The sequence below is a fragment of the Taudactylus pleione genome, unplaced genomic scaffold (assembly GCF_031769625.1).
Source record: "Taudactylus pleione unplaced genomic scaffold, aTauple2 ptg000040l, whole genome shotgun sequence".
Classification (NCBI taxonomy): domain Eukaryota; kingdom Metazoa; phylum Chordata; class Amphibia; order Anura; family Myobatrachidae; genus Taudactylus; species Taudactylus pleione.
Genome location: NW_028284442.1, coordinates 17,528,878 through 17,553,768, shown reverse-complemented (window position 1 = coordinate 17,553,768; position 24,891 = coordinate 17,528,878). Strand labels below are relative to the sequence as shown.

At 41.5% G+C, this 24,891-nt stretch overlaps 2 protein-coding genes across 7 annotated transcripts in view; one reads left to right on the top strand and one right to left on the bottom strand.

Moving 5' to 3' along the window:
- EEA1 (early endosome antigen 1) overlaps positions 1–24,891 on the top strand; it is a 179,039-nt gene that overhangs the window by 118,565 nt on the left and 35,583 nt on the right. The window contains exons 27-29 of one of the 2 annotated variants that reach the window (XM_088454453.1): positions 3,639–3,759; positions 4,406–4,504; positions 5,332–5,450. In XM_088454453.1, the coding sequence (XP_088310579.1) occupies positions 3,639–3,759; positions 4,406–4,504; positions 5,332–5,450 (339 nt within the window). Of the gene's footprint in view, positions 1–3,638; positions 3,760–4,405; positions 4,505–5,331; positions 6,069–24,891 lie in introns of those variants that run through there. The other variant, XM_088454458.1, reaches the window with a different exon arrangement.
- Positions 16,298–24,891, bottom strand: part of PLEKHG7 (pleckstrin homology and RhoGEF domain containing G7) — a 181,960-nt gene continuing 173,366 nt past the window's right edge. For all 5 annotated transcript variants that reach the window (XM_088454488.1, XM_088454495.1, XM_088454480.1 and 2 more), the window contains 2 exons: positions 17,138–17,235; positions 16,298–16,704 (listed from right to left, as the gene is read on the bottom strand). In XM_088454488.1, coding sequence (XP_088310614.1) covers positions 16,597–16,704; positions 17,138–17,235 — 206 coding nt within the window. In that variant the 3' untranslated portion in view covers positions 16,298–16,596. The remainder of the gene's footprint in view (positions 16,705–17,137; positions 17,236–24,891) is intronic.

Below are 24,891 nucleotides of genomic sequence, written 5' to 3'. Positions count from 1 at the left end.
TACAATCCCAGAAAGCTATACAGTCTTTGCGGTAAGCAGAGCTATTTCGGCCAACCTCACTATCTCAGTGAGGGACTGGTTGTTCTACTTTCTTTCTGGGGCAGTGACCGACTGGTCCTCATTTGCCTATACTCTGTCTCAAATCCCTGAATCAGATTCCAAGGGTGCCTGGACTCAGGTGGAATCGTCCATGCTCCATCATCCGACGTTTGGAACCTGGGGATTTTATGGTATATCTGAGTATTCAGGATACGTACCTACGGGTACATACAGAGCCCTCTCATCAGCATGGGTTCAGGTTTGCTGTGCCACAGCAACACTTGTAAGTTTCGGGCTCTGCCTTTTGGGACTGACCTCAACTCCACCGGGGTTTACCAGCTTTATGGATTTTCTGACAGTTCACCTGTTCAGTGTATCCGAATGCTCCTTTCTCTGGATGGTCTCCTGCTTTTAGCAGGATCACCAAGGTACTTTACCGCCAGGTCAAGATAACCGTGGCTTCTTCTCGGCACAGATAATTAGTCAACGGAAAAAAAGTCCTCCCTGCATCCCTCACAGGGTTTTCTTCATCTGGGAGCACTGCTGGATTCTCAGAATCTGAGAATTTTTCTGGCGTAAGACAAGATCTCCACTCTTCAACTTGGAGTGTGCGGATATCTACGCAGTCGACGTATGTCATTACTCTTTGTGATGCGCGGTCTACCAGAGTGTCTACCTTTTGGTAGGGTGGAATGTGCTCAGTTCCATTCCAGGCCTTGCCATAATTGACTCCTCTCCAGATGGATCGAGTTTTTTCCATCGGATCGCTGTTCGAACGATGATACTTTCTCCGGAGGCGAGTTGGTCTCTGTCCGGGTGGCTATGGCCATCTCGTCCAGGGTATTCTTTGCTACAGACAGTGTCTGGTCCGCATTCGTTTCGGGGCAGTTGGACGTCTGTCGCTTCTGCCCTGCCACTTAACTTGTTGATAGGCTGTCTTGGGCCTTCACTCTGGCCTAACCCATATGTCACGGTAAACCTGAATAGGTTCAGTCCGACAGTGTCACAACAGTGGCTTCCATCTAGGCAACACTGGTAGTTGGGTGGCAATGTCAGGAATGTCAAACATTCTGACATAGTCCAAGGGTCTTCTCCTGGCCAACTCTGCAGTGTTTATTCCCGGAGCTCTCCATTGGGAAGCGGGCTTCCTCAGCCGTCACGACGTGCATCCCGGGGACTAGTCTCTTCTCCAAGAGAGGTTTCAACTCCTGGTGAGCAGAGGGGGCCTCCCTGAGGGGATTGATCCTCATGGCCTTCTGACTCTATCACACATTACCGGTGTTACAGTCCAGCTCTAGGAGTACTGAAGCTACTTTCAGTGACTCTTTGTCAGTGAAGTGGTCCTTCCACTTTGTGTACCTGTGTCCTCCTCTCTCCCTTCTTCCTCGAGGTCTTCGGAAGTTTAATTCGAGACGGAGGGGCTTTCCTTCTGGGGGCTCCAGTTCGTCCCAGACATCACTGGTACTAAGATTTTCGGAGTCTCCTCATCGATGCTCTGTTCCTACTGCTTCACTATCTGGACCTGTTGTCTCAGGGTCCTTGTTTTTCCCTGGACCTGGATCGTTTGTCTTTGACTGCGCCCCTACTGTGGTCCTAGGGCTTCCCTGGCTCTGTCTTCATTGAGATGTTTAGAGCAGATAGGCCAGACTTTGCTGGGATCTGCCACGGACTGTGGCATACATAATTCTTATGGTATCGTACCTGTCGATACGATCCTCCGGTGTCCAGGATTTCCAGATATTCTGGCATTCCTTCCGGCTGGCTTGGGTTTCACCCTTGGCCTGGCCTTCCTGACAGTGCGGATCTCTACACTGTCGGTATGGTTAAGATATGGAATTGCTCCACTCTGGTATCCAGTTCATCCTTTGGAGTGTTTTCTGGATTATGCCTCCACTTGTCCTCCCTAGGGACTCCTGGGGAGTTAGTAGTGGTTCTTTGTTCCCTCCGGGGACAGTCAATGGAACCGCTGGTTGTGATAGCCATTACATGATCTATTGTTTAAGCTCTCTCTCTCTCTCTCAGGGTGTTTATATCAACCAGGAGAGTGTCTGAATTGGGAGCGTTTCATTTGTGGCTCCCTCTTCTGGAGGGCATCATGTCAGGGTGTGAGTTGCTCTCGCCCTGTGTTTCTTCTTAGAGTGGTTTTTAGGTTCCATATTATTCTGGAACTTATGGTACGGCCATTCAGTCCCCAGTCCTCTCGGCTGGTGTGGCCTCATTGACTGTGGTCCGGCCTCTTTGGCTTTATGTGATCCGTTCAAGTTCCTTATGGTAATCGGACTCCTTATTGGTGGTCTGCGGTTTCTGGTTTTCACAGGAAACGATGGCCGGCCTATAATGAAATGTTGGCTGGATGGCCTCGTATGTCTTCCTCAGGGGCCTACCCATGGGTGGGCATTTCTGTCGTTGAGGCTTGTTTTTTCTCGGGCCATGTAACCCTCGTGGGCGGCTCGTTGTGGCGCCTCGGCTGTTTTGCCTTACTAGGTGTCCACGTGGTCTTCTGTCCATACCTTTTTAAGGTTCTAGCCATTGGTTTCCTTTGCCTCTCAGGATGCTTCCTTTTTGGCGACGGATTCTCCTCTCAGCACAGGAGCGTCCCCACCCTTGGTTGAACTGCTTTGGGACATTCCCAAGGTCAACCCTGTGGACCCCCTATGGACCCTGAACTAGAAAACAAGAGATATGGTAAGAACTTACCTTTGTTATCTCTGTTTCTACGAAGTCCATAGGGTCCACAGGGCGCCCGCCCTGATGCACCTGGCTTCATATGGGCTGTGTTACTGGTCACCGGTTTCCCGTCTCCTTTTCTGTGAGTATGGTTCTAGAGTGTTCCAGTTTTCTCTCTTTTTCTCTCCTCCTCCGGCCTTTGGCTACTTACAAACTGAGGTGCCTCTGGCTGGGGGGCGGGGTTAAAGGGAGAGTGGACCCAAGTGCATCCTGGGAGCTAAAGGCTTTAACTGCGTGGTGCCCGGATTTGGTTCCCAACCTATACCCCAAGGTCAACCCTGTGGACCCTATGGACTTCGTAGAAACAGAGATAACAAAGGTAAGTTCTTACCATATCTCTTGTTTTCCAGGGTTGATGCTTTTTGCTGAAATTACATTAAACCAGTGGTTTCCAAACTTTCTTGAATCACGGAGCCCTAGACTATCATAATTTTTTCCACAGCGCCATTAGGCCAAAAGTTTCTTATTGAGAAACTCGGCAAAGATTATTCAAGTCAGTAAATTGTGCTTATATATCATCCTTAGGTTCTGTTATGTGGTGATGGACAGGGTTGTGCTTTATTGTCCACATATATATTATTATTATTATTAGCAACTACCAGAACTGGTTTTGCCTATCACATTGGCCAAAAATTATTTAATTTGGTACTGATCCACGAACTCGTGGCAGCCCTGCAAATGCCCTGCGGCACCCCAGGGTACCACGGCACCCAGTTTGGGAACCACTGGTTTAAACAGGGTGCTTCATATTTATGGATCTAAGCTGTAGATCTGACACCTGTTACCAGAAGCCTATAATCAAAGCTCCATGAAAGTTACTGCAGACTGCTCAGTGTTTAAATAGAATACATGGACATTGTCTTTTCCTTCAGATATCTCAAGGGTGAGGGAGAAATTGAAAAGCTTCAAGCCAAAGTAGTAGAACTAAGGAAAAAAGTAGATGAAACCACATATGCCATGGAGGAGCTGGGCAGAGAGAATCAGTCACTACAGGTAATATAAGCAAAAGGTATGGTGAGATGGCTGACTGGTATAAATATCATAATGACTGTAAGCAATTTGTACAGTACTATGCTTTTTCCTAAAACATTAATGCCATGGCAGACACAGGGAGAACAACGTCTCAGAATCAGCTCTATCGTTATACGTATATAGCTGCCTGACTTTCCACTGAGAGCTGCTGCCCCCTGCCACCATCTGGTCTCATTATGGAAAGGTGTTTATACTGGTACTGCAACACCTGGTGACACTGGTTATCAGTCGTTGTTTGGGGGAGGGTAGTCCTTCTACTGGCTGTAATACTAAGTTAGGTAACATTGAAAGCTACAACTTTACTCAGAAAATGAAGGGGGTAGGTGCTTGTATCGAGGACAAACCCAGTTTGGAGCCTAAAGAATATAGATTAAAAACCTATTTAAATCCCCTGAAATCTGATATTAGTCTATTACCACCTTAACAATGGAGAAAACAACATAGTAGTATTAGATATACTGTACATAATCCTAGGGTGACTCTCATATAAGCTTATTGGGGACATCTAATACAGCAGCCCCGTTGTACATTAGCCCATTTCTGAGCACAGGAGCCAGCATGCCACAAGGTTTTCAGAGTCATGTGTGACTTTGCATCTAATTTGCAGATAAAGAGCAGTCAGGCTCTAAACAGAAAGTGGACAGAGGACCATGAAGTGCAGAACTGTATGGAGTGCGGGAAAGGATTCTCTGTAACGATAAGAAAGGTTGGTCATAAAGGATCTCAATTATTTAACTTATAGCTCTTTTCTCCAATAGGATTCAAGGTCATCTTACACTGATTAGCTTTTTGCGGTCAGCCCTTATTACATATTTATACTTCTATTAAGTTCCTGTGCCCACTACACAACCCACTTATTTAGCATTCTCTAAGTAGAATACCTCAAAATGGGCTCTTGGGAGTAGAGACTTCAAGCACAGACGGCGTACAGCTGTCATATGATGGCACATTCAAAAATACACCTGTAACACTATATGGATTTTTTTTAAATTGGTTATAAAAAACATGATTTTAGTGATTACCGTTAAATCGTTTTCTCTGATTACATGGTGGACACTGGGGTACAGTAGCTGGTATGAGGCTCATCTTGCCACCTGCTATACCCCAATGTTCCCCATTGGAGAAAGTTAGATCTCTCTACTGCCCCCTGCTTTTTGCCTGTTAGACGGTAGTGGCAGAACGGTGTTGGTGTTCCCTAAGCCTTCTGTCCAACAATATATATAGAATACAAATATATGTTGTCCAAGGTGCTTGGTAATCATAGGAACAGGTATCTATCTTTGTACAGGAAAATCTCTTGTGACCATAAACACCATTAGGATGCTCTGATTTCCTGGTATATAGGTACAAGGAGGGTGACTGCTGGATGATCTATATGCCAATAGCTGTAATGTCTAAGGAGTGTCTACTGTATTTACACTTTTTAATAAAAAAGACCCCAAAATCCATCGCTTTGAATAACTTAGCAGTTTGGTTGTGTCATGATATTGGGCAAGTGTTATACATATAAACTTCTTTTTCTTTTCTTTCTAGCACCACTGTAGACATTGTGGAAATATCTTCTGTGCTGAATGTTCATCAAGGAATGCCTTAACGCCCTCCTCCAAAAAGCCAGTCCGTGTTTGTAATACATGTTTTAGTGATTTGCAAGGGTAGGATTGCATCCCTAGACAAATTACACTTAATATTTTTGTTATTGCACTTCATAAAGCACTCAAAGTACTTATTCCTTTGGATGAGGATTGTAAAATTTGACAACACAAAATTACATTTTGAAATGTTTTATTGATACAAAGTAAAATTATTGTATTTTACATGAAACGCAAGCCTAAGCGTATCCAGCTTTTTCCTAAACATCTATTCTGTTTGCTGACATTTCCTTTTTGTTTAGCTGCCTGTAAATAGTAGGTTAACAGAAACAACTATGTATTTTTATACATAATTTGATCAGATACAAGGAAATACATTCATTTGAGATATGAATTAGTTATCAAAGAGGCTGCAAAACGGTGCAAGAATCTATTTTTATTTTTTTTCAGTCATTTTACAGCAGTGTTTCCAGTTCTGCACATTTTTGCGCTGCAGACAAATGTGTTTTACCTGGTATTAAAAAATGTCACCGTTACCCACTACTACCAGTCACACATCACTTGTTTGTAGTCTGTACTCGGGCAGATCAATATTCTTGTACTATTCTCTTTTTTTTTTTTTTTTGTATTCAAGACCTTCCTTTTGAAAGCAGACTAAGGGGTCTATTTACTAAGCAGTGTTAGGAGACAGAGTGAAAAGTGATAAGGTGCCAGCCAATCAGCTCCCAACTGTCATCTCACAGGCTGTGTTTGAAAAATGACAGTTGGGAGCTGATTGGCTGGCACCTTATCACTTTTTACTCTTCACTTTTCACTTCTCCTAACACTGCTTAGTAAATAGACCCCTATGTATTTTTATTTTGTGTGTGTCCAACTTTAGCAGAATTTTGACTCTAGAAAGGAGTGTGCCAGAGCTGTACTTTGTCCTATGGTGTGAGCAGATACATGCTTAGGGCCGTATTCAATTAGCGAAAAAAAAAAAAACTGGAGAAAAGTTTTCTCCATCCCAGACCAGGAGAAAAAAAATGCAAAATCCCTATTTTTGGCTAAAAATGTGGTGATTTCTTTTAGAACCCTTTGAACCTGAACCCTCCTCCCCATAATGATAAATTACCCCCAAAAAATGTGTAAGTTGCGTACTTTGGGGAAAAACGACCGCTCCAATTTTTGGCAAAAGAATAGTTTAAAAAAAGATAGAAAGCTATTTTTTTACAGGAAATTACTGTTCCATGTAAATTGGGGGTACGTTAAAATGGGGGCAAGTACATTTTCATGTCATAAAAACACAATTTTAAAAACCGTTAAAAAAAACGTCTGCTGCTACCGCGTGCGATGATTAAAACACTTGACACATCCATACCGTCCCTCGAAAAATCAGACCCGATACGTTAAAACCATTTTCAACAATTTTTTTTTTTTTTGGCACAAAATTTGCACGGTCGTTTTTCGTCCAAGTACGCAACTTACGAAATTAATTTTTTTCGTAATTTTAACATTTTTAGCCAAAAATAGGGATTTTTTTTTTTTCTCGTTGTCTGGGATGGAGAAAACTTATCTCCAGTTTTTTTTTCCGCCTGATGCAGTTTTCACTGTTTTCGTTTTTTTTTGGCGAAAAACTAACGTTTTCACCAATAATTGAATACGGCCCGTAATGTGGGTGGGTTTCTGTTTTAAATTCCATTACCCATATCTGCCTCCTGTAGTAGCTATGAAGATCACTGGAAAATAGACTTTTTGTAGATGAACAGTATTTCAGTGCAGATTCTTCCTTCCACCAGTGCATAGGGTAACTAGATTAAGCTCATGATGATTTAACTTTTTACTATTGAGTAACATACCAATATTTAGCTGCCGAATACAATGTAGGTAACTGTGAATTAACAAAATTGATTCACCCTCCTCTACACTCCAAAGTCTAAAACTTGGAATAAAAATAGGAATAAATCCATAATCAAATATATAAAGTAAAATAAAATACAGGTGACACCTACTACAACCATATACTGTTGCCAGAAGTTAGCATTATTAGATAGTACTTACTAATTGTGTGAACACCTTGTAAACCACTTTTAATACCATATAAATCCTTTGCATGTGCTGCTATTTTCTGTTAATTCTGTGTATAATTTCTTTAACCACTTTATTACAAAGGACACAACCCTCTCACGTTATTAAATGATGACTTATTGCTCTTGCTGGTGCTTTAGAGATTATACTTTTCCATGAGTAAGGTCATAAGCTCACTACATTATAATTATAGTATAGATACACACCAATCAGCCATAACATTAAAACAACCTGTCTAATATTGTGTAAGTGCCCCCTTGTGCTATCAAAACCATTCTGACCTATCGAGGCATGGACTCCACAAGACCTCTGGAGGTGTCCTGTGATTTCTGGCACTAAGACATTAGCTGCCAATCCTTTAAGTCCTGTAAGTTGTGAGGTGAGGCTTCCATGGCTCAGACTCCCTTTTCCAGCACATCCCACAGATGCTCTATCAGATTGAGATCTGAGGAATTTGGAAGCCAAGTCAACGTCTTGAACTCTCATGTTCCTCAAACCTTTCCTTAACAATGTTTGCAGTGTGGCAGGGAGCATTATCCTGCTGAAAGAGGCCACTGTCATGACTGTGTGTAGTTGGCCTGAAACAATGTTTAGGTAGGTGGCCCGTGTCAAAGTAACATCCACATATATGCCAGGATCCAAGGTTTCCCAGCAGAACATTGCCCAGAGTATCAAACTGCCTTCGGCTGCTTGCCTTCTACCCATAGTCCATGTTTCATCAGACCACATTCTTCCATTGCTCCATGGTCCAGTTCTCGTGCCCATTGTGGGTGCTTTTGGCCCGTGGACAGGAGTCAGCATGAGTACTCTGATTGGTCTGCGGCTACGCAGCAAACTGTGATGCACTGTTTGCGCTGACACCTTTCTACCATAGCCAGCATTAACATTTACAGAAATTTGTGCTACAGAAGCTCTTCTGTGGGACTGGACCACACGGGCTATCCTTGCTCCCCACACGCATCAATGAGCCTTGGCCGCCCATCACCCTGTAGCCAGTTAACCGGTTGTGCTTCCTTGGACCCAGGGGCGAATTTATAATGGGTGCAGGGTGTGTGGGGCACACGGGCCCCTGGGTCCAGGGGGGCCCCGCACCACACACCCTGCACCCATATTATACTTACCTCTCCGGAGTCCCACGTCGGCGCTGGTGTCTGCGCTTGTAAAAACAACTGGAAAATGGCCGCTGCGGCCATTTTCCCGTCATTTGCGTAGTACAGGCAAAATGGCCGCCATGGCCATTTTGCCGGTGACCTTTGCATGCGCTACATACTCTGGGCACACTCTAGTGCCCAGAGTCTATAAGTGCGGCGCTGGCCACGCAACGCTCACTGTGCTGCCGGTCGCGGGATAGAGCGGACGGGGCCTGTGACGGAGACTCCACACAGGCCCCCTCCTCTCTAGAAACGCCCCTGCTTGGACCACTTTTGGTAGGTACTAACTACTGCATACTGGGAACACCCCGTAAGACCTGCCATTTTGGAGATGCTGTGCCCCAGTCATCTAACCATCACAATTTGTCTCTTGTCAGTCTCTTAATTCCCTACACTAGCCCATTTTCCTGAACAACTTCAAGAACTGACAGTGCACTTACTGCCTCATATATCCCACCTCTTTACAGGTGACACACATAATCAGTTATTCACTTCACCTGTAAGTGGTTTTATAGTTATGGGTGATTACATTATGTACATGTGTCAGGAGATAAAGCCAAAAGCAGTATTTAAAGATTTAGTAATGAACAATCGGAACATAAACATAGATTACAATAATTTCCTTAGATTTAAATTTATAATAGTAACGTCCATTGGAAAGTTCTGCAGATTATTGTAGCTCTTTTTTATGTAATATTCAACATTCCTCTCCCCTAGTGCAGCATAGAACATACAATGGTAATTATGTCTCGGTGCTCTGAATTTGATCATCTCTTCCCAATCAAACCTGCCCTGTAGAAATAGTTGACCTACGTCAATGCGGTAAAATAGAAGCTACGTTACTTAACCTCTGCAAAGTGGAAAACAATATACATTGTAGAGTCTTAAGCTGGATACTCGCTGCACAGATATATCTGCAGATGATGGTCGTTCATACACGCTGAACGACCATCTGGCCGGGGGTCACGTCAGGGCCCCCCTTCCAAGCGGCCTCTGCTTAAAGTGTATAAGCGGTCGGCTGACCGCTCGTACACAAAGCACAGTGGACAGATATATCTGCCATATTACGTTGTTCAGACATATCGCTGGTACTCACTGGCCAGCAGGCACATGATTTATTGTCCAATCAATTGATCGGCCAATATATCTGCCAGTGTTGAACCCTGCTTTAAATGTCAATGACTCTAAATCTAGATGTTGACACATTCATATCCAGCCACAGTATTACCATAAGCTGTTTCTGTGCTTTGTGGGCTACAGATGGGTTGGCTATTGAAGTCATAAATGAATGTAACTGGTGGTACAACCTCTTTCTGACTGACAACAGCGCACTTTCTATGTAACACACCCGTCAGTCCTTCCCGCCATTGGTTAAGTGTTTACATGTTCCCAAATGTAAAATAATTGAGTTTTTTATGCCATACATAACCATAGGTATGCAGTTTTGTTTTGTGCTTTACAGGCTTAGCCGTGACTCTGCTGCAGTTGTGGTCTAAATAGAGATTTCTGAGAGTGCTATAGGGGGGATTGCTGCGCCAAACCTATTCAGTTAGTGGGGATTACCCTGCGCGTGAGTCCCCGCAGTTGGATTGAACATATCGCAGCTCATGGAGGTGCAATGTAAGTCTGCGGAAAATACACCAAATCGGGGGCGCGCGTGCGGAACAAACCCATTGATTCCGCAGTTTAGGCTATTTAGTTGAATAGCCTTTCCCCACGCTGCGGGGATTTTGGCTGGGAATTAGTCACGGAATAAACCCCGCGGCTAATTGCGTACCCCCCATAGTGTCAAGATGATTATTCCCACTGAGGAACGTATTCTATATAAATTTACTGTATAAAATTGTATCTATATTTTTTCTTTTTTCAAGGATATTAGACTGGAAGTGCGGAAAAGTGACTTTGCAGATATATAGTGTATGATTTTGTGACTAAAGTAATTTTGTGAAAATGTAACTGTGTGTCTGCACAACTTACGGTTTACAGCCTGGTTCCGGAAAGGTAAAATGCTTATTCACACGTATGCATATGTAGTGTATCTATTCTGATTATATTTTTGGTCTAATAACACTGTTGCATTGATCAGAATAAATAGCCGTTATAGACAGGCTTACTGGCCTTGTCGGTATGAACTACTAACCTCCACAGAAACATTTTATTAATGTGAGCGCCCTGTTGGGCTTGGACAGTGATTGTCCGCATTCCTCTGGCTTACTACAGTGGAAATAGCACAGATAAGGGAGGTTGTGAGACCACGTGTTTTATGCAGCTGTTGAACTGGCTGGATCAGATTGATCATGGCTTTACAAGGTTATTATACATGTGTTAGAACTGTTACCACAGGAGTGTACTATATGTAATTTTGTGTGTTCAAGAGAATCAAATCGTGATAAGTAATTTTCTAACCGCATATACCAGGTGCCTACATTGGATTGGGTTTTTCTTTCATTATTTTTGTAATGTGGTTTTTCAATTGGTTATTCTTTTATGAAAACCGTGCCAAGTGTGGTTGGATGCTAACTAGATTTATTTTGTGGGGAACGGAACCACCATGACTGAAAGCAGAGCTGTACAGCAGCAGTGAGACGTGCTATCTAAAACTAAGAACCATGCTACTTCTACCTCTAGAACACCTCTACTTAAATGGGTAGGAAGCCCTTGGCCCCATTACAACATTTATCATGAGGAGTCCAGTGGCCTGGACAGTGGCAGAATGTACCTGGCCAAAAAAGGTCCCTCCATTGGATGCTCCCATCACCACTTTGAGGCAATATCTTCAGCCCTCTGAGGCCATTGCAAAAGATATTGCAGTGCAAGCAGGTGGGCTTCCTACTTCTTGAAGGCATGGACCCAAACTATTATCACGAGTTTCGTTGAAGATACCATACATGTTCACATTGCCTCTGTTACTTCAAGATATTTAGTATATGTGCAAAACATCTTTAACTACCTCTTTCAGTGTGTGTACTCACTTGATTGCTGATGTTTGTATGGTATGCTACGTATGCAAAATCTATTGTAGCAAGACTTGGTGTCAGTATCATGCTACCGTGGGTCTAATTTTAACCACATCAACACGGCAAACCTGTAATTATGGTGAAATTCGACCTAAGATTGTCTGTAAATTGTTCTATTCTGTATTTCATTAGAGTGTGTTGATTTACAGACTATATACGTATTAATAATTTGGGCAAAATGAGCTCGTCTGAGTCAAAGACTTTTATACGTGCAATATCATTCATGTGCATAATTTGTTGAGCATTTGACTCCGTAATTGATGAGGGCTTGTGTTTGTGTCATTCATGTATAATATTAGACGTGCCATAAAGTCACTCTGACCTCCCCTTTTTTGACTCTACAAATTGTGCCATTCATCATTTTTTTTTTTTAGTTGTTTGAGTTCCATTACCACCTGCAGCTAACTAGCTCCTCTGCCCTGGGGGCAGCTCCATTCATCCACTTTTTTGTTTCTGGGTTCCGTTGTCCATCTAAGAGCCTGCGCCGAAGACTGGGGCTGTGTTATACTGGTTAGTAGGGATGACAAATCAGAATCTGCAGTTGTGAATATTCCACTGACATTCCCAGCCATTTTAAAGCAGTAAACACAATGTTTTACCACATTAATTGGTAATGCAACTTTAAATTAATTACATATGCAAGTCTCTTGCCAAATTAATAATGACAAAGTGTAATTTAAGTAGCTGACATATACATTGTAGAAATATGTGCTCAGTGTATGATGGTCACAATTGCGACCAAACAAAATCAGGCTAATGTTACACCAAATGTAATTAATGTTTCATTGTAAAGTTCTGTGACTGCGTTTGGATAAATATATTCTTGAATAACTGAGCCTTCGACTTTCTGCATTTTTTTACGGCACCCTCCAGGCGAAATGTTTCTTATTGAGAAATTCAGAAAAAAAAAATATTAAATTAAGTAAATTCTGCTTATGTCATCCTTAGGTCCAGTTAAGTGGTGAAGGACAGGGTTTGTCCAAACCAGTGCTAAGGGCTGCCAATCACATAGGTTCTCAAACACGGTCCTCAGGACCCCAAACAGTGCATGTTTTCCATGTCTCCTCACAGAATCAAAGTAAAACTCTAGCTCCACCTGTAAACCCTCTGAAATGTGCTAGTGAGTAATGAATATACCTGTGCACCTGCTAGGTGACCTGGAAAAGTGAACAGTTTGGGGTCCTGAGAACTGATTGAGAAACGCTGGCCTATCCCATTGACCAGAAATAATATAATTTGGTCCTGGACCACCACCAACCAGTGGCACCCTTGTGCAAGTGACCCGTAGCACCAAGTTTGGGAACCACTACTATAATGAATATATGTTGTGTAGAGGGACTCAATCTCTCATCCATGTAACCTCAATCTATCAGCTTCAGAGAATAGAGAGCACATTTATTATGTGTGGCAAACTCCCAGATATTAAGAATCCATATCGTGGCAATAAGGATTATTTTTCCAAAAAATGTATCCATTTAAATTGCCAGGAACACTGGCTCTAATTAGAACTGGTTCCAGCAATCAAGAAGTAGTAAAGTGATCACATATGCAATCACTTTAATTATATCTACAAACACAAGGCAGCTAATGTGCATGGGTGGCTTTCCAGCTGTGCATGTGCAATACAGAAAAGGCTGCCATACACATTTAGACCTCCTGCAGCCCAATGGAGAAGGACTGTAAGATCCCTCTACTGCAGGGGTTCCTAACCACGGTCCTCAAGGCACACTAACAGTCCAGGTTTTAAGGATAGCCATAGTTGAGCACAGGTGACTTAATTAGTACCTTAGTTATTTTGATTAAACCATCTGTGCTTAAGCATGGATATCACTAAAACCAGGACTGTTAGTGTGCCTTGAGGACCGAGGTTGGGAATCACTGCTCTACAGCAACTGTCCCATTGTATTTTATGGGCTAGCGCCATCTATGGATGGTGTTAGTACACGCATGCAAGAACCACAAAGCTTAGCGGATCTTGTTAAATACCATCCCCATAGAAAACTATGGGGACGACTGATGCAAGATCTTGAAGTGCCTATACACTTGGCGATGTGCTCACGATCCGACATAGTGTATGATTTCCCTTGAACTCTCCCCCGGCAGTCCTGCACACGATTTGGTGTAAAAAGTGTCCAATGTGACAAACTATCTATCGTGCATCCTTAACTTTTTCCAGTGCATCGTGTCCCAGATCGGCAAATCTGCCCTAGAGCACGGCAGATCTGAAGATGCGATGTACGACCTGCGGGGACGCGCATCGTGAGTGGACACTCACGATTTGGGCATATTTTACACGATTTGCCGTCACGATGCGTCGGAATCGGGCAAATCGTGTAAAATATCGCTCAGTGTGTAGGCACCTTTACAGACAGAGAGCAGGAGATGCCTTTGATATATCTTGCTTTCTGTATGGTTACATTCCACCAACATGTGGAAACCGGAGTTTCTGCATATTTGAAGACAGAATTGATTAGTAAATAGGACCCTAAGCATCATTATTGTATTTTTTCTATTTTTCATTTACATTATACAGATAGTGGGTATGTCATTTTTCTGTTCTAAAAAGTAAAACTAATCTGATTTTTCTTTTGTAATCACCCCATAAATGAGTACCTATACTGTGGCTCTTCAGTTGCTGAGGTTTATGCGGCTGGCCGAACATGCTGAGACAGCTCTTGTGGAAGCCTAGATTTATTGAATAGTACAATAATCATTTGTGGTATCATATACAGTCTGAGCGTCTGTGAAAACTAGTGACCAGGATAATGTGCTGTAATCAGTAAGATGCTTGCTCTTAATGTGTACTAAAGCGATAATTATAATCTTTTTGGTTCCAGTGGGTTACAGCACCTCCTTTAGGTGCACCAGTTTCATGAATGTACCATCTGTTACAATACAGGTTTAAGATTCCAGACAACGAAGTAAAGTCTACAACCAATGTTTTGTTTTTTGGGGGTATGTTATTAGCAAATATAGTATCGTATTCAATGTGTTGCTGTATCTAATACAAATGTGAGGAACACATCTGCACTATCTAGCAGTACGGATATAACCCACGGCACCTTAGCTGCACCATGAAGGAGAAGGGAGTCTGCACATAGAATTTGGATTGGATAGTTGTTTTTCCATTCTGCTGTGAATGTGTGAAGCTTTTTATGGGATCTTGTGCACTTTGTGGAAATTAATTTCTGCTGAACTTTGCAATGCAATTTTATGCATATTACACTACACTTGGTTAACTGGAGCATACAAAGTTTTGCATGAGTATTTAACATGTTTTCTTTCTAAGCCCTTCTTTCAATGTTGTGTTTACACTTGTGATCATGTAGTGGTGCCTTATGGTGAGAGACTTTATCCCAGTGTGCACTTACATTGGAAATGTATCCGTAACTAGACATTGTGCGGGTCATGGAGATGAGTGGAGTGGAAGGATGCCTGTTGAAATGTTATTTGTTTTCTAATCTGTATAATAAATGGTAAATAAAATAGATCTTTCTAACTATTCTCTTTGTGGTTTGAATGTATTACTCTAAATTGGAGAGATGAGACCTAAACAAGCATTTTTACAAGAGCCTTATTACATTACCAATACATTTCCACTAGGAAAGGTTTCCAGATTAATATTAGATGGTCTGATGTTAGCAGTTATAGAGAGTTTCAGTATAATCATCTAATTCAATGTACTCTTAACCAATGTGACCATAAGGTTTTGTGGAAGGATAATTGATAGTAGATATAAAATCATCTTTAGGTTGTGTACCAATTTATATTTACACTAAGTGTTTTTTTTGCTCATACAGCCTAATGCATAACTATAGAAGTGATTATTTCTATTCTCCATCTTCTCAGGGGAAAACATAGAAAAACAGCATGCACCATATGCAAGTACAATGCTTGACAGTCAGTCACTTGCTATACCTAATCCCAAGTGACGTCCCTGCCCTGTGAGCTCATTTATGGCAGGGACGTTGCCATTGCCACATGAGTAAGGGTGGATCAATATGTGACCTGATTAGCAAGCATTTTATTTGTTTATACAGGTTGAGTCTCCCATATCCAAAATGCTTGGGACCAGGGGTATTTTGGATATCGGAATATTCCGTATTTTGGAATATTTGTATACCATATTGAAATGTCTTAGAAATAGGGCCCAAATCTAAACACAATGCATTTATGTATTATATACACACAGCCTGCAGGTAATTTTATACAATATTTTAAATAATTTTGTGGTTCAAACAGTTTGTGTACATACATGAAATTCATTTGTTCCATATACACAAAGCCTATAGGTCATTTTATACTTTGCTTTTTGATGGTTCAATGTACACAAACTTTAAGCTCAAAACTATTAAAAATAAAGGTTTCACTATCTCACGCATGCTGAAAATATTCCGTATTTCGGAATACTTGGATATGGGAGACACAACCTGTAGAACACATTGGTTTTCTTGGCATTCTGCAGAGCGTAGAGACAACCTGTATTAGTCATAATGTGCTATATCCATACTTATGGTTATGTATTACCCCACATTGGCCGAACAGGTATCACGCTACAGACTATGGGATGAAAATCACCTTTCAGGAACTAATGAATTACTCACAGCAATAATATTAGTAACCACACTTATCTGGTTAGTGTATATCTTTTTCATCAGACATTCACAATGTACTGCTTCGCAAAACTCTACTAGTTGGTTTATTAAAAAATGTTGACTGTGGTAAATAAGTGCAAACATTGTTTCACCTGGACAATAATAAATTACAGGAAAGTCTGTCATAAAAAAAACTCAATATTAGCAATTTATTCTGGTAACCATTACCACTGACTAAAAAAAAAAGAAATAAACTGCAATAGAATTAGGTAGTTCTGTAGTCCATATTACAAATATTGTACAGATATAAAAATGCATAGACATTACACAAATGCAAAATGGTTAAATTAAATTTAGATGTCTTATATACAAAATACTGCTAGATTTCTGCTGACTCTGTAGGGTGGTAAAATATCGATGTTCTGTTTGTTTCATGAGCCTCGGTGTAACAGGAAATGGCAGTTTCTATTTGTGAGAGCCACAGTTTCTGTAAAATATATACACAAATAACATAAATTCCAACTATATTCCAATTTTAAGTGGGCAGATGTTTCAGATTAGTCACAGAAGGCAATATACCCAATAAGCTGAATCACAAGCCTTTGGTATGTATGAAATGGAGGGCAATGTGACCTCAAGGAGCTTGTCAGGAACTGCAGCCAGTCATCCGTAAGTAAAACAGAATCGCAAAAGCTATCTACCTGTACAGTAAGTGATCATCGCCTATTTGTTTCCTCAATGTACACAGGTATGTCTGATGAAGCGTTGATGGGATAAGTATGGAATGACATTTGAATTATGTCCAGCTACTACCCTGCCATCCTAACAATAAATAATTATATTTCATTTTATAAAAATGACTTGTTACCTATTTATATTACTGGTTGCACAGCATGTAAGATCATAGAGAGACAACGAACCTTATCAGACTCCGTACTTGCTTGTAGAATGAAGGCAGCGATACACTGCTGATAGCGATTCTCATGCTGGATCAGGAAGGCATGCCTCATACCATACACTATTCAGGGCGATACAAGAAGCAAGAAACTCTTATTATTAAACAACCATTTGAAAACTATTTTTACACAAATGAAAATGCTGATCTCCCTTTAATTTTCTTTTCCTGGCCATTCCCCATGTGAGCTTTTACCACTGAGTATAGCGCCCATTTTCCCGAATCAGATAGAAGAATCCCTCCTCATTAAAAAAGACAAACCCTATCAGTGCATCCTTGGTGGTATAATTCATCTGATCGCATGAAGGGGAGGTTGGCCGACAAAGGTGTAGCCAGCAAAAAGAAGTTACGGAAATTAATACAATTTCCCTTTTGCCTGCCCATCACATGTCAACCTTTAACACTGCAGGACAGTACTTTGGTATTACCTAGAGTTCAAAACATAATCTGTGATCAATAATGTATTTCTTTTTTAAGGGGTGATTCAAGATGGTGAAGTGCTGTTGGAACGGTGGCATTTTGCAACCATCAGCATTGCATATTTTTCATTGCAACTCATAGAGGTGCCCGAGAAAATACTCTGTGTTGGCATACAGTATTCTACCGCAATGTGCACCGCTGAATATAGTGGAGAATTGAATATGGGCCGACTACATTCAATACAAACTACCTTTACATCCACCTTAACATCAGGAAATCATGTACACCCTGAAGACCTACTGATGCCTACCAGATCTCATCTGATTACATATTTGCCTTAGAGGCCTAAGATAAGGCTACACATCTATAAGCATGTGGCTTTCACCCCATGGAGGTTTGCTTGCCCATTGACTTGTATACTTTTTGTATTATCTATTAATTAATTGGTGGAGCGGAAGCTGGTTTAGATTGCACAACATAACTTTTAAAGCATCTAACCCTATCCGTTGTCTGCCACTTTTCCCCCTGTTCATTCTCCAATACTGGTAAACCGATCTCCTGAGAGAGATAATAATTTAGCACCAATCTTCAACATACTTTGTAGTGAATGGCATGAAGCATGTCTGAATTTCACTGACCTAGCTTACAGTAGCACTGCTCTTCTGAGTGTCTGGCTCAACAGTCCGTGCTATTAAAGCTAGAATTAGGAAGCCGAGGAGGAAAGCTGCATGGAGTTGGGGCTCCGTTACGACTGAGCCTGCTGATCCAGTCCCTCCGGCCGTGCGCGGTGCTTCTTGGCTCTCCTACCGCCACAAGCCATCTCTGCCCCCAAGGCGGGTGTTCCCATTGCCTAGCGGGATCCTGGTTCCCGGACTCGGGCTGCCGGACCTCGCGGCCTACTGCAGACGCGGTGCGTGGTGCTGGGTTCCGGCCCTCGCCTCCCGGCTCCTGCATCGCGCCTGGTCCACTGCCAAACCCCGCGATGCTGGCTCACAGACAGTCAGCTGGTGGGCGCAAGCAGCGAGGGGAACACACGGGGACGCCGCTGGACGGGTCCCCGCGACCGCATATCATAATTGCAGAAGGCAGACGCTGGCTCCCTTCAAGGTCCTTTTACAGACGGCGCCATTTTGCAGACACTGCATATACAGGAGACAAGGTACTGTGTGTTACCAGTTAAAGCCCTATACTGGAGAACGTGCAGCTGCTTATAAACAGAAGTCTTGCAACTCTATACTTCTTTTGAATCCCCAGCTATAGCTGATGATAAATTTGGCAATATTTATGTACATATCCTTTACTCTGGGGAATAGTTACAGTACCAGCTTCTACCACCAGATGGTGCTCCAGCCCTATTTTTCAAGTTACTTCACAATTATTTGAAATGTAAAGGATCTCCTGTCTGTGATCACAGCCATTTCTAAGCAACACACTCCTCAGTATTATCATAACCTGGTGAAAATTAGGACCAATCTCTACATGGATAAGTTCATGGCTCCACAGCCCACCCCCAAGGCAAATCGAGCCAGGGGTAGTAGCAAACGTACAGATCAACCTACAGACTCTGTGGAAAACATGCCACATACACATAGTTCCGAACCCGCTACTACCCATAACACAATGGGCCCGGTTCCTGCTCCTCTCTCATATGCAGAGATAGTTAGAGCCATTAAAGAAACAGTGGAACCACTACTGCAAAACCAAGCGGATAAATTCATGGGGGCACTGGCGGATATTAAGACGCAAATGTCTTCTGTCTCACAACAAGTGCGTGAAAATGAAAACAGGATCGGAGTCAACTTTCATGAACTTTCGGAACTAAAACAACAAGTTGCTACCATGTCGACCACTCAACAACAATTACTATCCAAGGTAGACGATCTGGAAAATAGGTCCAGACGCAACAACCTGCGACTTCTGGGTCTTAAGGAAACGATTAAAGGCAACGATCTCACTAAATTTCTTCAAACCGATCTCCCTGAGCTACTCGGCATCTCGGCTGAACTGAATAATTTTGAGATAGAACGAGCACATAGATTAGGTCCTTTTCGCGATTCTAACATCTCACGACCTAGAGCTGTTATCTTCAAGTGCTTAAATTTTCGTCACAAGGATCTGATATGGTCAACTGCTCGACAGAAGGGCCCTCTTCAGTGGGATGGCCAACGTATACTCTTGTTCCAGGACTACTCCGCGGAGGTTGCCAGAGCACGCAGAAATATGTCCCCTGTCTGCTCTCAGCTCATCCAATCAGGGACTCGCTTCGCGCTCTTATTCCCAGCTAGACTTCGCATTTTCTCATCTCAAGGCCCTAAAGATTTCACAGAAGTTGCTGACGCCCAAGCTTTCCTTAATGAAGTAAAAGAGTCCTCGGACCCCTCCACGATGGATCATAATGATTGATTACGGGAAGATGTCCCATACCTATTTTGATGCCTTTACCAGGTTTTACCCTTTTCTTCAAAAATATGTTTATAATCTGATTTAGGATTATAATTACATATATACTTGTGACGTTGCTTTATAGTTATTATTAATACTATTGTCTTTTTTTTTTTCTTTTCAATAGGCTGAGATCAATGACTATAGTTTTGGTTATATGTTTGCATTTGATTCGCAATCTCTGCATATAAGCGTCTATCTTTATTTTCTTTTTATGTCTATGTCCATTTGTTTATTTGTTTCTTTATACTGTATGAATCACGAAGCTCATGCCCTTCATAGCTTATTTATGACTTATACTAGAGCCGACATTCATATTATTATGAACCTACCTAGCACCAACCGGTATTATGGGGAGTATATTAACATTTATACTACACTTTTTTACTATTTGCATTACCTAATTTCCACACCTTGTGATGCATTCCCACCTTAGGTTTTGCACCTGGAATGTCAGGGGGATTCACTCACCAGTGAAAAGAAAGCGCATATTGACATATCTTAATAAGCTTAAATCCGATATCACTTATTTACAGGAGACCCATTTAACTCCCACAGAACACGCCAAGCTAAACACACTGCACCACCAGGTATTGGCGTCATCATCATTTGGTTCTAAGTCACGTGGAGTGGTAATCCTAATACGCAAGGGTATTCAATTCGATATTCATTCCTCTGATGTAGACCAAGAAGGCCGATACATTCTTATGGATGTCACGCTAGACGGCACTAGATATTGTTTGTGTAATGTCTATGGTCCCAATATATATGATAAATCTTTTTTCCTAGGATTGATTAACAAATTATATTCTTTTGCAGATTCTAAGATTATATTAGGGGGTGATTTCAATCTGGTCGCTTCCCCAACCTTAGATAGGAAAACTTTCTCTCATTCCTCCCCCAAACAACCAAAAATAGGTTTAAATTATATAGCCAAAGAATTGAATTTATTAGATGTGTGGAGAATGAGACACCCCACTGATCTGGAATACACGTACTACTCAGCCACTCATAACGCCTTTTCTAGGCTTGATTATTTTTACTTATCTAACTCAATATCCCCAATGATTATCGATACATCGATTGAAACTATAGCTATTTCGGATCATGCGCCGGTGTGGGTGGATGTACAGGGGAAATTCCTTTTGGGTTCATACTCCCAATGGCGATTTCCGGCAAAATTAGCCTCATCCCTTAAATTTAAGTCAATGCTAGAGTCTGCTTGGGCCAATTACGAAATGAACAACCAAATACATAAAGATAACCCAGGTTTATATTGGCAAACTGCTAAGGCGGTGATTAGGGGGGAAATTATCTCCTTTATGACAAAATATAAGGCTGAACAAGACGCCACTTATAGATCGGCACAGACGGCCTTAACATCCGCATTTCAAGCTCTAAGAGTTTCACCCTCACCGGTGACTAGAGCCGCATATGGTGAGTGCAAGTTACACTTTGATCAAATCCTCACTCAAATGGATGATAAATATGTATACTCAGGTAAATTACATTTCTTTCGATACGGCAACAAACCTAGCCGACTCCTATCAAACATGCTGAGAGGTACCAAGCCACATAATAATATTGCAGCTCTCAAAGATGAAAGCTCTGCCATACAATACAATGGCAAAGATAGCGCGAATATTTTTTTCCGTTACTACCAAAACCTCTATTCCCAAGACCCAATAGATATCACTAAAAAGGAGGCTTTTTGGGAATCACACACCCTGCCACAGATTTCATCTGTACAGGCTGATATATTGATTGGCAAAATTACACATGAAGAGGTAGATCAGGCTGTTAAATCTCTCAAGACGTTCAAGGCCCCAGGCCCAGATGGTCTGAGTGGGGAGTTTTTCAAAATATTACGTCCCCAAATCACAGAGACTTTAACTAATGTATTTAACTCCATAATGGATAGTAAAATAATCCCTCACTATTTTAATTCGGCCATTATAAAAGTTCTGCCGAAGTCAGGTAGAGACCCCCTTTTGCCTTCATCATATAGACCCATTTCTCTACTTAACGTAGACTATAAATTATTGGCAAAAATTTTAGCAGAGCGGTTGAAGTTGATTCTCCTGTCTATCATACACCCGGACCAAACCGGGTTTATTTGTGGCAGAAATTCTGTCACAAACATTAGGAAAGTCCTTACGGTGCTGCAGTCTCTGCATATGGGCGAGACGGGTGATCCCCGGTTCTTGTTGTCTTTAGACGCAGAAAAAGCGTTTGATCTGGTAACCTGGGATCACCTGTTTGAACCTCTGCGTCGGTTTGGTATGCCCGCCCTTTTTGTTGAGATCATACGATCCTTATATACTTCTCCCCTTACTCAGATTCTCACTAATAGATATTTGTCACCTGTATTCTGTACACAGAGAGGGACGAGACAGGGTTGCCCGCTTTCTCCACTTTTGTTTGCAATTGCGCTAGAGCCATTGGCGATAGCAATAAGACAGGAAACGGAGGTAAAGGGTATTACTATCAGAAACCAAACATGTAAATTGTCTTTATTTGCAGACGATATGATGCTTTTTATATCTGATCCCCTACGATCCATCCCTACACTTCTGGATCTAATTACCACATTTGGATCATTTGCAGGTTATCGCATCAATGTGAGTAAATCTGAGTTGCTCCCTATTGATGCAGCTACTTTTTTAGCTACACATCCCCACATAGCCTCTCTTTTCACAATTGCAACACATAAATTAAAATACTTAGGTATATTTATACCAGCTCAATTATCCTCTCTATATGCTTTTAATTTCTCTCCATTGCTAAATAGATTAAACTCCCAACTCCAGAATTGGAAAGATCTTAAACTCTCTCTACTCGGACGAGTAACTGTAATAAAGAGTGTGGTGTTCCCGAAACTAGCCTATCTTTTACAAACTTTACCCATTACTTTAACAAGAGCGGATGTACTGAAGTTTACGCAGATCTTTTTTAAATTCATTTGGCAGTACAAGAAACCCAGAATGCCGCGTTCCCGAGCTTACCTACTGAAAAAAAATGGAGGGCTGAGCATCCCAAGCATCTCTGCATTTGCAAAAGCTGCCATATTCCGATATATAACTGATTGGTTATTACATACCGATCACTATACTAATCCTGACTTGGAGGAAGCATTATTTCACCCATATGCCCCAGCAGCCTTGTTACACACCCCTAAAATACACATTCCTAAGATATTTTGTTCTAATATTTTATTCTGGGACACTTACACTACGTGGTTGAAGGTCAATACACATTTGGGGAAAAATCCTTTTTCATCCCCGTACATCCCCTTATGGGGTAATCCCTGTTTTCCCCCTTCACTTGACATTCCTCTTTTTAAAATGTGGAATCAAAAGGGAATCATGTCCATCAAAGATGTATTTGATCCGGGTGGCAATTTGCTCTCCTTTGTACAATTACAGGATAAATATGACATCCCTCGTACACAATTTTTTATGTTTCTACAAGTACGTCATTTCATTCAATCCTTAGATAATCCTTTATGGATCTCAGTTAACACAGATACAATGGGTCGCATTCTACTCTTATGTCGCTCAACCAAATTCAGAATAGCTCATTTATATAAATACCTGATTGAAATTCCTATACATGCTTGGGCACCAGTTGCGGAAGCTTGGCACACAGAGATACCCGAATTATGTGACTTGGAGCCATTTGTTGCGAATCTGGATCGTGTTTTACCCTGTCTTAAGTCAGCGAGACTTCAAGAAATTCATCTTAGAATTTTAAATCGTACATATATGTCCCCGGCCCAACTGAGACATTTTGTGCCACTGGAGGAGGGAAATTGTGTGAAATGTGACTGCTCTAATGCCTCTCTCTCGCATAACCTCTGGTACTGCAGAAAGATCCATAGATTTTGGAATAAAATTTTGTGTTATCTAAATAATACAATACATCTTAAATTGTCCAAAAATGCGGCAGCTCTTATTTTCGCAGAATTTTCAATATGGGAGTCTGAGTCCTCCTTGGGCCCATGGAAACCTGCTCTGAGAGTCATGGTTACAGTAGCTAAACAACTTATCCTTAATTACTGCATCTCAAAATCAGCACCTACACTAATGGAATGGAAAATTGCGCTGCTGGAGGTAATTTATGCGGAGAGACGTATGGCTATCTTTAACATCGAAAGAGGGGTACGGATTTTTTCCAAAAAATGGGAACCATACATACAATGTTTACCGGTCCAGATTCGGAATAACATATGGAAAGTCTTTGATCACACGGAATGGTTTATGCTAAGAAATATCACTTAAAATGCCCCTATTGTTGCTATTTATATGTAGCTCTCTGTGAATCCCCCCAGACAAGGTATCTCTCACCTTTTGTCAGTGATTCCCCCTCTATTTCACCTTTCTTTCTTCTTCTGTTTCTTTTATCATTTTATTCTAACTCTCCCCCTTTTTCTAATATAATTCTGCATTGATGTAGATTATATTGACGCAACGATTGACTGATATACCGAAGTTGATGTGATAATTGGTTAACTCAAAATTCAATTGCTGCTTACACTGGCTCTATAAGTTGCATAGTTTGAGTGACATTGATTGTATATTTACTTGCATTTCTATACGGTGTACTATATCGATTTTTTTATACAGTATTTGTAATTTTGTAATTTTCTACATTATATTATATTCAAGTACTTTGTTTCTTTGTACTTTGACATAATTTCAATCTATGGCCCTCATTCAGAGCCGCACGTTAACAACAGTACGCTCGTTGCGTTCCGATGTTGACTAACCGCGCATGCGTCGGTGTTACACCGCGCATGTGCGTACGGCAGATTGCGAGCTTTTTTTCTCTCGTTCCTAAAATAGCGTACAGGAAGTG